General features: G+C 45.2%; 1 protein-coding gene across 5 annotated transcripts; it reads right to left on the bottom strand.

The window, feature by feature from the left end:
• Nucleotides 1-62: 62 nt before the first annotated feature.
• CCDC32 (coiled-coil domain containing 32) lies at nt 63-14,171 on the bottom strand. Of its 5 annotated transcripts, XM_011759150.3 has the most exons (5): nt 13,840-14,171; nt 13,389-13,523; nt 11,254-11,509; nt 4,130-4,286; nt 63-1,036 (listed from the first exon to the last, which is right to left on the bottom strand). In XM_011759150.3, the coding sequence occupies exons 2-5, from the start codon at nt 13,389-13,391 to the stop codon at nt 880-882; spliced, it is 573 nt and encodes a 190-aa protein (XP_011757452.1). In that variant the 5' UTR covers nt 13,392-13,523; nt 13,840-14,171; the 3' UTR covers nt 63-879. The 5 variants fall into 5 exon arrangements, with proteins under 5 accessions (XP_011757452.1, XP_011757489.1, XP_011757492.1 ...); XM_011759187.3 differs by lacking the exon at nt 13,389-13,523 and having other exon boundaries at nt 11,254-11,504; XM_011759190.3 differs by lacking the exon at nt 13,389-13,523 and having other exon boundaries at nt 14,025-14,169.
• Between the last annotated feature and the right edge of the window lie 467 nt (nt 14,172-14,638).

Raw genomic sequence — 14,638 nt, 5'->3', positions numbered from 1 at the left:
CTCCTGCTGCCTGGAACATCCCTCCGGGAGGAATCGAGTCAACAGCACCACAGACACTGCTATTCCGTTGAGAAAAGTTTTACATGGACAACATATACTGATCATGAACACGATAAACAGGGAGGGAACCTCGGGCTCAGCCAGGAAAGCTGCCACAAGGAAGATGTTTGGAACCATCCAGGAGTAGTGTCAAACACTAACACCATATTTACAAGTCTAATTTGGAACCTGGCCCTTTTTAAGTGCAGGAGGAAGTTGGAGGAGAAGCCATGCATGAAATAAAAAATATATATACACAGACATAAACACCCACATTTTCACACTTCTTTTCTCCGCAAGGAACAAATGAGAGAAAGAAGGCCAGCCTCTCTCTCTGGAGTCTGTACACTTACTACAGATTTGTTAGCGAAGCCCCAGATGGGGCTTGGATTCAAGGAGCAGACTTCACTCTTACTGGCCCCACTCACCTGTGACAGTTCACCAAGGGAATGCTTGGGACACAAGCATGAATGTCCAGAAAAGGCAAGAAAATATATGGCTCACTTAACTTACACATTACACATGAGGGGCCTCAGTTTCTCCAAGTACTTTCACATTCGATCCTTAGCAGACTTCTAATCTGCAGTGACAGAGCTCAGTCAAGCTGAGACACAGAGGAAAGCAGCATTTTGATCCAGCGTGCACTGGGTCAGTCACTTCACCCAAGACAGTCACACATGCCAGCCCCAAGTAAGTCCCTGGGGGCTTGCAGCTGTTTTCTTTGTGGAGTGAAATTTGGGTTTTTTCCCTCAGTGGATTTCTCCCTGCTGCTGCCGCTGAGCTCCACGCTGCTCCCTCTGGACCCGAGACAGCTGCTCCACGTGTGTGAGTGTGTGTAATTTACTGTTCTGCTGCTGCTGGTTTGTCCCCGGCTGCTGGCTCGTCCTTGGCCACTGGCTTCTCAACCTGTGACTCTGGAGGAATCAGATACTGGACCTCCTCTGTGCTGACGGCTACTTTATCCGGCTGCAGCCACCTCTTGAAATGTTCCAAGGTGCTATGAAAGGGCAGAAGAAAAGGGTGGCTGTGTCAGACCTCACTGATTAATTACTTAATGATTATCTCAGTTACTCAAACACTACCTTCCCGCCCACCAGCAATTTCTTCCTACAGTTGTTTTTCACTGCTAACCTGGGGAGTACAAGGATACTTCTATGGCAGCTGTGCATCCTGGCAGCTCTGCGCATAATTTACCCCATAGTGGGCACTTTGGCTACAGGCAGCAGTAGGCCCCCTTCGAATGCAGAGCCTCTGAAGGCTTGATGAGAACCGCTGAAGAGTGTATGCCTTAGTCCTAAAGACCTAAAGATAGGTCTTTTTTCACTCAAAACAGGAGAGGAAAAAAATTGTCAAGGGGAAGAAACACTCAAATAAATACCAAATTATTACTGAGGCAAAAATCTGAGTATCTTTTACCTCTTATAGCTGAGGCAGTCTGGGACTCAATTATAGCACTTACTTGCACTCAGTGATTTTTTTTGTTGTTTTTTCTTTTTGTGGGTTTGTTTGTTTATTTCATCCTATAGCAAGTCCCTAAGATAAAAACATCTGAGCAGCAAATATTCCCCACAAGAGACTGACCACTATGCCAGAGGGCTCTCTTTTTGTCTGGATCTATAGGGAGAGTAGAGATGTAATTGTCAAGCTCAAGGTCCCCTACCAACCTTCCTTACAGGACCCTGTACCCTAAAGCTATTAGACATTCACAGTACAATATAAATGACTAGAAATAATGTAAGCCTTATTCAATGCTCCTCAATAGCACAAAGTCTCAACCCAAGAAAGAATACCGTAACAGCAGATTTTAGGCCTCTCTTGGTGTATGGGGGAATTATGTTTTGGACAGCTGGATTTCTCAGCCCATTACTCCCTTGCCAAAAGCATACCACAAGGAGGATCACCTACCTGGCCCTCACATACGTGAAGACCTATACAACCCCATTATAAAATGGCCTCTGTTTAAAAGATAAACTTTGAAGAACTAGTGTTTCCTGGTGTTTTTTTCTGGACAATGATAGAGAGAAACATTCCCACAGATGTAGGCTCTGGGGAAAAATCTAAATGTCAGAGGGCAATGAGAGCAGCTGACTGACTCTAGTGCTCACAGGTCAGGGGAATCAGGTGTGACACAGCATTTAATCTTCATTTACCACACATTTCATAGAATTGTTCAAATTATTTCCATAGAGAAGGGAAAATCCACATTGTTTTACATATTGATAAATACATAGGAACATGCTGATCTGATTTCAGAGAAAGAGGATTTCTACTTGAGAATGACACGGGAGAAAGTTTCTTTTCTTCTCAGAGCTGGAGAGAAGGGAGGCATTCAGGGGGAGAGAGAATATAAGTAAATACAAAATTATCAGTGGGTCAGGAGTCTGCATCTTCAAATCTCCTATGTTTGGAGCAATTTAAGACTTAATTAGGTCGGACCTTTAGAGATAGAAAAGAGCAAAATGTATATGATTTCCTGAACCCTCAGAGGACAGTTGGCCTGACCTTAGATGCTACACTGATTTTGAAGCATCTAGAGGCATGCTCATTCAGCATTTGAGATAATGTAAGTGAAAGTATTTTGCAAATTTGCAAGTAAATGTACATATGAAGTTTTATTCACATACTGTCCTGATTTCAGCAGCAGTACTTCTGACATGATGGGACTCTGAACACCAATGTCCATATGTTGCAAACCTATGGACAAACCCTAAGACCTTTTGTTAAAATTCAATTTTTTACTCCCCCCATTGATTTTTACTTTGAATAATTTCTTACTAACTCTAAAATTCTGTTAGAAAGGATAACATTAGTAACACTTCTATAGTGCTTGCCATGTGCTAGGCATTGTTCCATACCCTTTACATATAGTAACTTGTTTAACCCTCATAACAACTTACGAGGTAAGAGCTGGTTGCTCCCATTTCACAGATCAAGAAACTGAGGCACACACAGGTCACTTACCCAAGAACATACAACCAGTAAGTGGCAGAGCCGATTTCCTGAGTGTCGAGCCCCATTCCTCCTCACTGGGGCAGGGCAGCATGTCCTCTCTACCTCTCTATCTTTCTGCATCTAAATTACTTGCATCTAAACTACTTTCTGCATCTAAACTACTGTTCAAGTCCTGCCTCCCTCTATGGCAAAACACCAAAGCCAGGAGGGAGCTCAGCGGTCTCTCAATTCCCAAAGCACGTTCTGTCACTTCTACTAAACTGGCCCTTCTCTTATTACTGCCTGGTATTGTTACATATATTTGTCATCTGCCCGCAAGTAGTTTTGAGGACAAAAACAAATAGGTCTAAAACTTCCTTATACCATTCCCTCCATGATGCCAAAGCACAGTGCTATCACACAATGGATGCTTAATCCATTCATTCATTTAGTCTACATAAATTCATTCAGTGGCTACAATCTGACAAAAATTCTGTAAGGCAGGCCGAGTGCAGTGGCTCATACTTGTAATCCCAGCACTTTGTGAGGCCAAGGCAGGCATATCACCTGAGGTCAGAAGTTCAAGACCAGCCTGGCCAACATGGTGAAACCCCATCTCTACTAAAAATACAAAAATTAGCTAGGTATGGTGGCACACGCCTGTAGTCCCAGCTACTCAGGAAGCTGAGGCACAAGAATTGCTGGAACCCAGTAGGCAGAGATTGCAGTGCGCCAAGATCGTGCCAATGTACTCCAGCCTGGGCAACAGAGCAAGATTCCATCTCAAAAAAAAAAAAAAAAAAAAAATTTGTGGGGCAGTGGAAATTCAGAGGTAAGAAGAGAGCATTCCAGAAAATAATCTCTCTGAAGAGTAAATGGTTTTTCCTTTTGTTACAGTAACATGTTTTCCAAACCTCATGAGAAACAATTCAAAAACATAAGAGAGATTGATTAATTACTACTTTCTCAAGTCACTGCATACTTAAAAATGAACACAATGGTTTATCCTTAACTCTATTCATATGTGACCAACATGTAGCTGCAGTATTTGCCTTTTGGCAAAGAAGTCTGTTCTTAAAAATCTACTGCTGGGCTAAAAACAAGTAGAACAACTACATAAAGGCTGATTTCAGCTGGGACTAGATGGGGAATCGATTACCTCTCATCAGAATCAAGTCCATCCACAAAGAACTCTGAAGCTAACTTCTCCTGGAGGAACCGATCCCAGCATTCCTTCTTGGCTTGGGCCAGAGTTCGAAGCATGTCCTTGGAAGTCACTTCCTGATTTAAACCTTTGATTCTTCTTAGCTTCTTCTCTACAGAGAGAAGTAGAGCTTAATAAGGAAAATGAGTATGACATGAAATTTTAACTAAATCTAAAACTCAAAATACCAACTTAAAAAAATCTCTGATGAGGACATCCACACTCCCTGCCAAAGAGGTCATTTTTTAAGGACAGATAAAAGGGAATTGAACAGTCTTCTTTTTTCCTTCACAAAGTCCTCACCCTGCATTGTATCAAATAAATGTTTAACCCGAGAAAAGGGAAAAGCCATAGGTTCTCATAAATAAATCAATGGCATGTTTTCTTTGAAATCACATAAGCCCAGCAGGTATCTCTCTAAGGAATGGTTGTTTTCCCTGGTTTGACATGTGTATACTACTGTCTTTTTTCAACTCCTTGAAAATAATCTGTCAGGAGTAAGTGGTTTTTCTTTTTGTTACAGTAACATGAAGTGGTTTCCAAATCTCATGAGAAAGAATTAGAGAAAATGATGAAAGATCCAACAGTTAATTAGGTATTAAAATTGACTTGATGAGAATTCAATAAGAGACCTTTAAAATCTCTATGTGTGATTAAATTCTTGATAAAAAGAATCTCCCAATATTTTTAAACTTGCTCAACTTGTGGCCTGGATGTTGGAGTCTAACAAAAACAAATGTCTTCTAATCCCATGACAGTGCTCCATATGGCTTCTTGATGATAGAGGTTAAATTACTCTTGTTTGCATTTTAACTCTAATTGTCTAACAGATTTCCCCTTTTGAAGAATGCAAGAAAGGACATCACCATTTACCGTCTGCCTTAATTTAGTTTTGCCTTCAACTATAAGTACATAGGTAAATGATGGCATGGTGGGGTGGTGAACATCAAGCTTAGAGCCAATAGAAACTATGATTTGCAGTTCTGTTTTCATTTCTAAAAAAGTCACATCAGCTAACACCCACTGATCAAAACAAATACCTTTTGTTCCTGTTATTACCACCGTGAACTCAACCATGTTAAAAAAACCCTGCAGTTGATAAATGTTAAATATTTGCAGGGTTTGTTTTCTCCTTGAGGATATAAAAAGGGTTATCCAGGCCGGGCCTGGTGGCTCAAGCCTGTAATCCCAGCACTTTGGGAGGCCGAGACGGGCGGATCACGAGGTCAGGAGATCGAGACCATCCTGGCGAACACGGTGAAACCCCGTCTCTACTAAAAAAATACAAAAAACTAGCCGGGCGAGGTGGCGGGCGCCTGTAGTCCCAGCTACACAGGAGGCTGAGGCAGGAGAATGGCGTAAACCCGGGAGGCGGAGCTTGCAGTGAGCTGAGATCCGGCCACTGCGCTCCAGCCCCGGCGACAGAGCGAGACTCCGTCTCAAAAAAAAAAAAAAAAAAAAAAAAAAAGGGTTATCCATAGCATACATTTAAGTTTTTAATTACTGCTGTTATCAGTGGATTCTCTTTGATATAAGTTATTTAGCAATAAAAACAATCTTCATATTGTCTGGCCTCAGTTGTCAAGGTGGAAGGTACTCTTTTGGGCCGGAAAAGGTCCTCCCCTCTCTAAGTATGCTGAGTCCCTGGTCAGGTGTGATTTCAACAGGGCAGGCAGAAACAAGCACTAACACATCCCTGTCTGCCGCTGTCTCCCAGTCCGTGCCATAGGCAACAGAAATGACTCTTATTTTCTTCAGAGATAAAAACTTCTTTTTTTTTTTGAGACAGAGTCTCGCTATCACCCAGGCTGGAGTGCAGTGGCCGGATCTCAGCTCACTGCAAGCTCCGCTTCCCGGCTTTATGCCATTCTCCTGCCTCAGCCTCCCGAGTAGCTGGGACTACAGGCGCCCGCCACCTCGCCCAGCTAGTTTTTTGTATTTTTTAGTAGAGACAGGGTTTCACCGTGTTAGCCAGGATGATCTTGATCTCCTGACCTCGTGATCCGCCCGTCTCGGCCTCCCAAAGTGCTGGGATTACAGGCTTGAGCCACCTCGCCCGGCCCGAAAACTTCTTAACTGACTTTAGAAAAGATCATTAACTTTCCAAGCCAGTCTTCACTAATCAGAATCATCACTGTCTTCATTAAACTTTTTCTTTCTTTTTTTTTTTTTTTGAGATGGAGTCTCGCTCTGTCACCCGGGCTGGGGTATAGTAGCATGATCTCACTCAGCTCACTGCAAGCTCCGCCTCCTGGGTTCAAGGGATTCTCCTGCCTCAGGCTCCCAAGTAGCTGAGATTACAGGTGCACACCATCACACCTGGCTAATATTTGTATTTTCAGTAGAGACAGGGTTTTGTCATGTTGGCCAGGATGGTCTTGAACTCCTGACCTCATGTGATCTGCCCGCCTCGGCGTCCTGAAGTGCTCTCTCTCTTTCTCTTCCTCTGTCTCTTTTTCAACAAGGTCTTGCTCAGTCACCCAGGCTGGAGTGCAGTGGCATGATCACAGCTCACTGTAACCTCGAACAACTACTAGGCTCAAGCAATCCTCTCACCTCAGCCCCCTGAGTAGCTGAGATTACAGGCATCTACCACTTCAGGCTAATTTTTAAAAATATTTTTGTAAAGACAGTCTCACTATGTTCCCCAGGCTGGTCTCAAACTCTTGGCCTACATGTGATCCTCCCACCTCGGCCTCTCAGAGCGCTGGGATCATAGGTGTGAGCCACCATGCCTGACTTTCATGAAAGTTTCTTAGAAGCCCTCGTCGTTGCCAGGCGCGGTGGCTCAAGCCTGTAATCCCAGCACTTTGGAAGGCCGAGACGGGCGGATCACGAGGTCAGGAGATCGAGACCATCCTGGCTAACACGGTGAAACCCCGTCTCTACTAAAAATACAAGAAAATTAGCTGGGCGAGGTGGCGGGCGCCTGTAGTCCCAGCTACTCGGGAGGCTGAGGCAGGAGAATGGTGTGAACCCGGGGAGGCGGAGCTTGCAGTGAGCCGAGATCGTGCCACTGCACTCCAGCCTGGGGCACAGAGCAAGACTCCGTCTCAAAAAAAAAAAAAAAAAAAAAAAAGGAAGCCCTCGTCATAGAGCACCAACAAGCCAAGGGATCTGGTTCTTTAGCTTTATCCGATTGCTGCCTCTTCTCCTTATCATCATTAAACAGATGCTTTGGTTACCACATACAGAATTTTCATCCCCTAGGCCATGGCTGCAAGCATTGCTATCCTATCTTTGGTGGCTTCCTGGCAAATTTCACATTACTCCCTATCTTTCTATCACTCCACCTATGTTTTTCTCATATCTTCTTCCTCCAGTACATCATTAACAAAATCCCTTTTGTTTTCGCAAGATATTTCTTAGCTATTATGCAAGCTCTCTTCTGACTCTTCTTTCCGTCTTTCCTCAGAAGCTCCTTCTACCTGAATTGCCTTTCCTTCCTCAAAAAATTATTCCCACGTTTGCAACTGATCTTCGACAAAGCATACAACAACATAAATTGGGGAAAGGACACCCTATTTAACAAACGGTTCTGGGAAAACTGGCTAGCCACGTATAGAAGAATAAAACTAGATCCCTGTCTCTCACCTTATACAAAAATCAACTCAAGATGAATATGACTTGAAATCTCCAAAATTCTAAAAGAAAACCTAGGAAAAACTCTTCCAGATATTGGCCTAGGCAAAGATTTTTTTTTTTTTTTTTTGAGACGGAGTCTCGCTCTGTCACCCAGGCTGAAGTGCAGTGGTACTATCTCGGCTCACTGCAACCTCTGCCTCCCAGGTTCAAGCGATTCTCCTGTCTCAGCCTCCGGAGTAGCTGGGACTACAGGCGTGCGCCACCACGCCCAGCTAATTTTTGTATTTTTAGTAGAGATGGGGTTTCACCATGTTGGCCAGGATGGTCTTGATCTCTTGACGTTGTGATCCACCTGCCTTGGTCTCCCAAAGTGCTGGGATTAAAGGCGTGAGCCACTGCGCCCAGCCTAGGCAAAAAATTTATGACTAAGATCCCAAAAGTAAATGCAACAAAAACAAAAATAATAAATGGGATCTAATTAAACTAAAAAGCTTCTGTACAGCAAAAGAAATAATCATCAGCATAAACAGACAACCCATGGAATGGGAGAAAGTATTTGCAAACTATGTATCTAACAAAGGACTAAAATCCAGATTCTACAAGGTGCTCAAACGAATCAGAAAGAAAAAAACAAATAATCCCATCAAAAAGTGGGCAAATGACGTGAATAGACATTTCTCAATGGGATTTGAGAAGATATACAAATGGCTAACAAACATGAAAAAATGCTCAGAATCACTAATCATCAGGAAAATGCAAGTCAAAATGATGAGATACTACCTTACCCCAGCCGGAATGGCCACTATTAAAAAGTCAAAAAACAATAGATGTTGACATGGATGTGGTAAAAAGAGAATCCTCATACACTGCTGATGGGAATGTAAATCAGTACAACCTCTATGGAAAACATAGGGCGATTTCTCAAAGAACTAAGAGTAGATCTACCATTTGATCCAGCAATCCCACTACAAGGTGTTTACCCAAAGGAAAAGAAGTCATTATATCAAAAAGACACCTGCACACATGTTTCACAATTCATAATTGCAAAGATACGGAAGCAACCTAAGTGCCCATCGAGCAATGAGTGGATAAAGAAAATATGGAATATATACACCATAGAAGACTACTCAGCCATAAGAAAGAATAAAATAATGTCTTCTGCAGCAACTTAGACGGAGCTGGAGGCCATTATCCTCTAAGTGAAGTAACTCAGGAATGGAAAACAAAATGCCATACGTTCTCACTTATAAGTGGGAGCTAAGCTATGGGTACACAAAGGTACACAAAGTGGTATATTGGCCAGGCACTGGCCACACCTGTAATCCTAGCACTTTGGGAGGCAGAGGCGGGTGGATCACGAGGTCAGGAGTTCGAGACCACCCTGACCAACATGGTGAAACTCTGTCTCTACTAAAAACACAAAAATTAGCCAAGCGTGGTGGCAGGCGCCTGTAATCCTAGCTACTGAGGAGGCTGAGGCAGCAGAACTGCTTGAACCCATGGGACGGAGGTTGCAGTGAGCCGAGATCGTGCCACTGCACTCCAGCCTGGGCGACAGAATAAGACTCGGTCTCAAAAAAAAAAAAAAAAAAACCAAAAAACGACAAAGTGGTGTACTGGACTTTGGAGATTCAGAAGTGGGGAGGTTTGGAGAGGAGTGAAAGATAAAAAACTACACATTGGATACAATGTCCACTACTTGGGTGATGGGTGCACTAAAATCTCAGACTTCGCCACTATACAATTAATCCACATAGCCAAAAACCGCTTGTACAGCAAAAGCTATTGAAGTAAAAAAATTAGGGCCAAGCGCGGTGGCTCACGCCTGTAATCCCAGCACTTTGGGAGGCCAAGGTGGGCCTTACTCCCAGGTTTGGTTTCGTGAAACATGGATGGATCTCATGGTTGTTCCACAATAAAAGGATATTACAATTCTAAAGACTGCCCAACACTGCCCTAGACTGATATTTCCTTTTCTCCTAGCATGGGACAATTTGAATCTCTTTCCTGTGTTTGGAATCTCTCTAGATACTTATACTATGGCCACAGGACAGGGTACTGAAAATGTGTTCAGGAAATATTTTTAAAATAAAATGGCTAACAAGAGGCAGAATGAATCTTATGTCAATGTGCTCCCATTCTCAACAATCAATCAATTTATTACGTTTTTCAAACTCTAGCATCAGAAATCACATTTAGCCCTGGGGCCATCACATTTTCTTGCAGGATGGCATAAGGTTTAACACTTTTATTATTTGAATATATGGGCAACCAACAGAAGGCAAGAGGGTTCTACAGAATGCCAAGAAATCAAACGGCATTTAGATGAACTGGTCAGAAGCAGGAAGTGACAAAAACTGTTTTAAGAGCTGCTCGGCTAGTGGCGGTGGCTCATGCCTGTAATCCCAGAGCTTTGGGAGGCTGAGGTGGGTGGATCACCTGAGGTCAGGCATTTCAGACCAGCCTAGCCAACATGGTGAAATGAAACCCCATCTCTACTAAAAATACAAAAAATTGGCCGGGCGCGGTGGCTCAAGCCTGTAATCCCAGCACTTTGGGAGGCCGAGACGGGTGGATCACGAGGTCAGGAGATCGAGACCATCCTGGTGAACACAGTGAAACCCCGTCTCTACTAAAACTACAAAAAACTAGCCGGGCGAGGTGGCGGGCGCCTGTAGTCCCAGCTACTCGGGAGGCTGAGGCAGGAGAATGGCGTGAACCCGGGAGGCGGAGCTTGCAGTGAGCTGAGATCAGGCCACTGCACTCCAGCCTGGGCGACAGAGCGAGACTCCGTCTCAAAAAAAAAAAAAAAAAAAAAAAAAAAATTAGCCGGGTGTTGTGCCAGGCGCCTGTAATCCCAGCTACTCAGGAGGCTGAGGCAGGAAAATCGCTTGAACCCGGGAGGCGGAGGTTGCCGTGAGCTAAGATCGCATCATTGCACTCCAGCCTGGGCAACAAGAGTGAAAGTCTCAAAATATTAAAAACAAAAAACAAAAACAAGAGAAAAAGATCTGTTCAAGGAAAACGGGGCTGCTTCCCAACAGCCAGCTTGAAACATCCCTTGGAATTATATCTGACAGATACATGTGACAGGAATAACAACAACACAAAAGGGTAGGAAACTGGCGCGGTGGCTCAAGCCTGTAATCCCAACACTTTGGGAGGCTGAGGCAGGCGGATCACAAGGTCAGGAGATTGAGACCATCCTGGCTAATATGGTGAAACCCCGTCTCTACTAAAAATACAAAAAATTAGCCGGGCGTGGCGGCAGGCGCCTGTAGTCCCAGCTACTGGGGAGGCTGAGGCAGGAGAATGGCGTGAACCCGGGAGGCGGAGCTTGCAGTGAGCCGAGATCACACCACTGCACTCCAGCCTGGGTGACAGAGCGAGATTCCGTCTCAAAAAAAAAAAAAAAAGAAAAGAAAAAAAAGAACAGGAAACCAAGTTTGATGTAACAGAACTTCAATATGCTTACCTAGAGCCGTCAAACTTACCTAGAGATGCTAAATACACTTCTGAATCCTGCAAGGGAGCCCAAGGCTTTACAGCTGGCTGGACGGCAAAGTCAGCCACCTCCCTCTGGCCTTCACCTTCAGGGTAAGAATCCACAAAGGAGTCTGAGAAGGAATTGTTGGCACCATCTTCTTGGTCAGCATTTGGCAGACAGGAACAAATTTCAGCCCAGAGATCCTGGCCAGATCTTGTGGCTGTAGAGTCAGCGCTCTCAAACATTTTCATTTGGAATCTGTGCTATAAAACAGAAGCTCAAGTGAGTAAGAACTGGCTTTAAGAATACAGCATAAGGTTGGGCACAGTGGTTCACGCTTGTAATCCCAACACCTTGGGAAGCTGAGACAGGCAGATAATTTGAGGCCAGCAGTTCGAGACCAGCCTGGGAAACACGGCAAAATCCCATCTATACTAAAAATACAAAAATTAGACAGGTGTGGTGGCACATGCCTGTAGTCCCAGCTACTCCAGAGGCTGAGGAAGGAGGATCACCTGAGCCCAGGAGATAGAGGCTGCAGTGAGTGGTGATCACGCCACTGCACTCCAGCCTGGGTGACACTGCGAGACCCTGTCTCATAAATAAATAAACAAAATAAAAATAAAAATGGAATTCCTAGGCCGGGCGCGGTGGCTCACGCCTGTAATCCCAGCACTTTGGGAGGCCGAGGCGGGCGGATCACAAGGTCAGGAGATCGAGACCATCCTGGCTAACACTGTGAAACCCCGTCTCTACTAAAAATGCAAAAAATTAGCCGGGCGAGGCGGCGGGCGCCTGTAGTCCCAGCTACTCGGGAGGCTGAGGCAGGAGAATGGCGTGAACCCGGGAGGCGGAGCTTGCAGTGAGCCGAGATCGTGCCACTGCACTCCAGCCTGGGCAACTAAGCGAGACTCTGTCTCAAAAAAAAAAAAAAAAAAAAGGAATTCCTGGCCAGGTGCAGTGGCTCACGCCTGTAATCCCAGCACTTTGGGAGGCCGAGGCGGGCGGATCAGGAGGTCAGGAGATCGAGACCATCCTAGCTAACACAGTGAAACCCCGTCTCTACTAAAAATACAAAAAATTAGCCGGGCGTGGTGGCGAGTGCCTTTAGTCCCAGTTACTCGGGAGGCTGTGGCAGGAGAATGGCCTGAATCCGAGAGGCAGAGCTTGCAGTGAACCGAGATCCCGCCACTGCACTCTAGCCTGGGCGACAAAGCGAGACTCCGTCTCAAAAAAAAAAAAAAAAAAAAGGAATTCCTACAAGCCATACACAAAAGGCAGATACTGTCATTCCGCTTATATAAGGTACCTGAGTAGTCAAATTCATACATACAGAAAATAGGATGGTGGGAGCTGGGAGGTAGAAAGAATGGGGAGTTACTGTTTAATGGGTACACAGTTTCAGTTTGAGAAAATGAAAAAGTTCTGGAGATGCATGGTGGTTATGGTTGCACAACAATATGACCACTGAATCATACACACAAAAATAGTTAAAATGGTCAATTTTGGCCGGGCGTGGTGGCTGACGCTTGTAATCCCAGCACTTTGGGAGGCTGAGGCTGGTGGATCACGAGTTCAGGAGATGGAGACCATCCTGGCTAACACGGTGAAACCCCATCTCTACTAAAACTACAAAAAAAAAAAAAAAAAAAAAAAAATTAGCCAGGCGTGGTGGCGGGCGCCTGTAGTCCCAGCTACACGGGAGGCTGAGGCAGGAGAATGGCGTGAACCCAGGGGGCGGAGCTTGCAGTGAGCCACTGCAAGCTCAGTTTTATGCTGCATGTTAATTTTATGCTACATGTATTTTAACACACACACAAACACACGAATCTCTAGGGCATTTCCAGTGTGGACAACCAACCTGCATTTTTCTCCAAAGATCTCCAAAATGCAACAGTTCTATCCCCAGTCAATTAAATTCTTTTTTCTTTTTTTTGTTTTTTTTTTTTTTTTGAGACTGAGTCTCGCTCTGTCGCCCAGGCTGTAGTGCAGTGGCGCTACAGATGAAGATCCTGGTTGGTAAAAAGTGCCTGTCAGAGAGTACTGTCACAATGCAAGGGCTATGTTGCTCAGCGCATGCAGTTCAGCCATATGCCTCACGTTCTTATTTTAACATAAACACTGAAAGGTAGGTATTCTCACCATTTTACAGATGAAAAAACAGGTTCAGAAGGGTAACTTGCTCCAGGGCACATTATTGATAATGTGGGGAATCCTTGAATGGAAACCAGATCTGTACTGCTCCAGAATCCATGTTTTTATCAAATACTATCCTGCCTGTTTGGAAAATATAACGAAATCAGCCCAAGCAAGGGCAGGTAGGAAAAGCTATAACTATCTAGGCATATAGTATAGGCTGACACCTTCTTTCAAGAGGGCTTAGAGATCAGGAAGGCTGCCTGAGGCAAGGTCTGAATAAAGCCAGGAGACAGAGCACAGCCAGCGTAAAGGCCGGAAGTAAAAGGGACAGATATGCGACGGCGGTCCTGGGTGAACTGATGTCTAGGGCTACAGTGAACCCCCAACCCGAAGTCGTCTGAAGCCACCCAAAACCAAAACTTTGTTCACACCAGGGTCCCGCATGGCCCCTTACCCCAGGGCAAGGCGTCCAGAACCGCGCAGGAAATTCCGGAGTCCAGATCCCAGGCCTCAGTCGCTCAGGTCTCTAGGGCTGTCTGGACGGGATGAATCAGGTCCCAAGGCCTCTATGTGGTATTCCAGGGCCGGGTCAGAGTGGGAGATCCAAAACGCTGGGCACCCCAGCCCCTCCTCACTTACCGCAACAGCTGCCCAGTAAACGCTTGGCTCAGCTCTGTGGCCTGCAGCCAGGAGGAAATCGGGAGGGGCGGAGTCACCTAGTGACGGAGCCCAGGAGTCCTCCAACTACCTTCCCACCCGACGATGTTCTGTGCGTCGATTGGTCGAGAAGAGTTCAGCGGGGTGAAGAAGTGAGGAGCAGCAAGAGGCGAACGGTGGGCGGGGCTCTGGTTGCCGGGAAACGGTGAAGTCACGTGCCCCGAGCATTGCCCCTCCTCCCCTCCCGAGGGCCGGGTTGATTCCTTATAGATCCAGGGTTCCAGTCCCTGCTTGGATAGGGAAGTCCAGTTTCCAAGACTTTTGACTTTTCCTGGTCGCCAGAGCCAGTTCACCTCCTCCACAATTCTCTCTGCCGGTGTTTTGTCTTCTAAAAATTTCACCCCTTCGTTACTCAAGTTAGAGCACTTCCGCGGCTCTTTCCTTACTCTCCCAGGAGACCCATGTCTCATTCATCAAATTATGAAGCTTTCCTTTATTCATTTAGTCAGTAGATACCAAGTTCCTGCTGTGTTCTAAGCATTGTGTTAAGCGTGAATTTAAGACACATGTAACTTGGTATAAGTCCTGGAGATCCT

The sequence above is a fragment of the Macaca nemestrina genome, chromosome 7 (assembly GCF_043159975.1).
Source record: "Macaca nemestrina isolate mMacNem1 chromosome 7, mMacNem.hap1, whole genome shotgun sequence".
In the NCBI taxonomy this organism is placed as follows: domain Eukaryota; kingdom Metazoa; phylum Chordata; class Mammalia; order Primates; family Cercopithecidae; genus Macaca; species Macaca nemestrina.
Note: the sequence above shows the minus strand (reverse complement) of the source record. Positions and strands in the feature narration are given on the sequence as shown.

What these genes read in the sequence shown, in the direction of transcription:
- CCDC32 (XM_011759150.3), bottom strand. An exon ending in AGTGTATTTAGCATCTCTAG is followed by an intron (nt 4,287 to 11,253) that starts GTAAGTTTGACG and finishes TTCTCTCTGTAG; the next exon opens with AGAAGAAGCTAAGAAGAATC. An exon ending in GGACTTGATTCTGATGAGAG is followed by an intron (nt 1,037 to 4,129) that starts GTAATCGATTCC and finishes GCCCTTTCATAG; the next exon opens with CACCTTGGAACATTTCAAGA.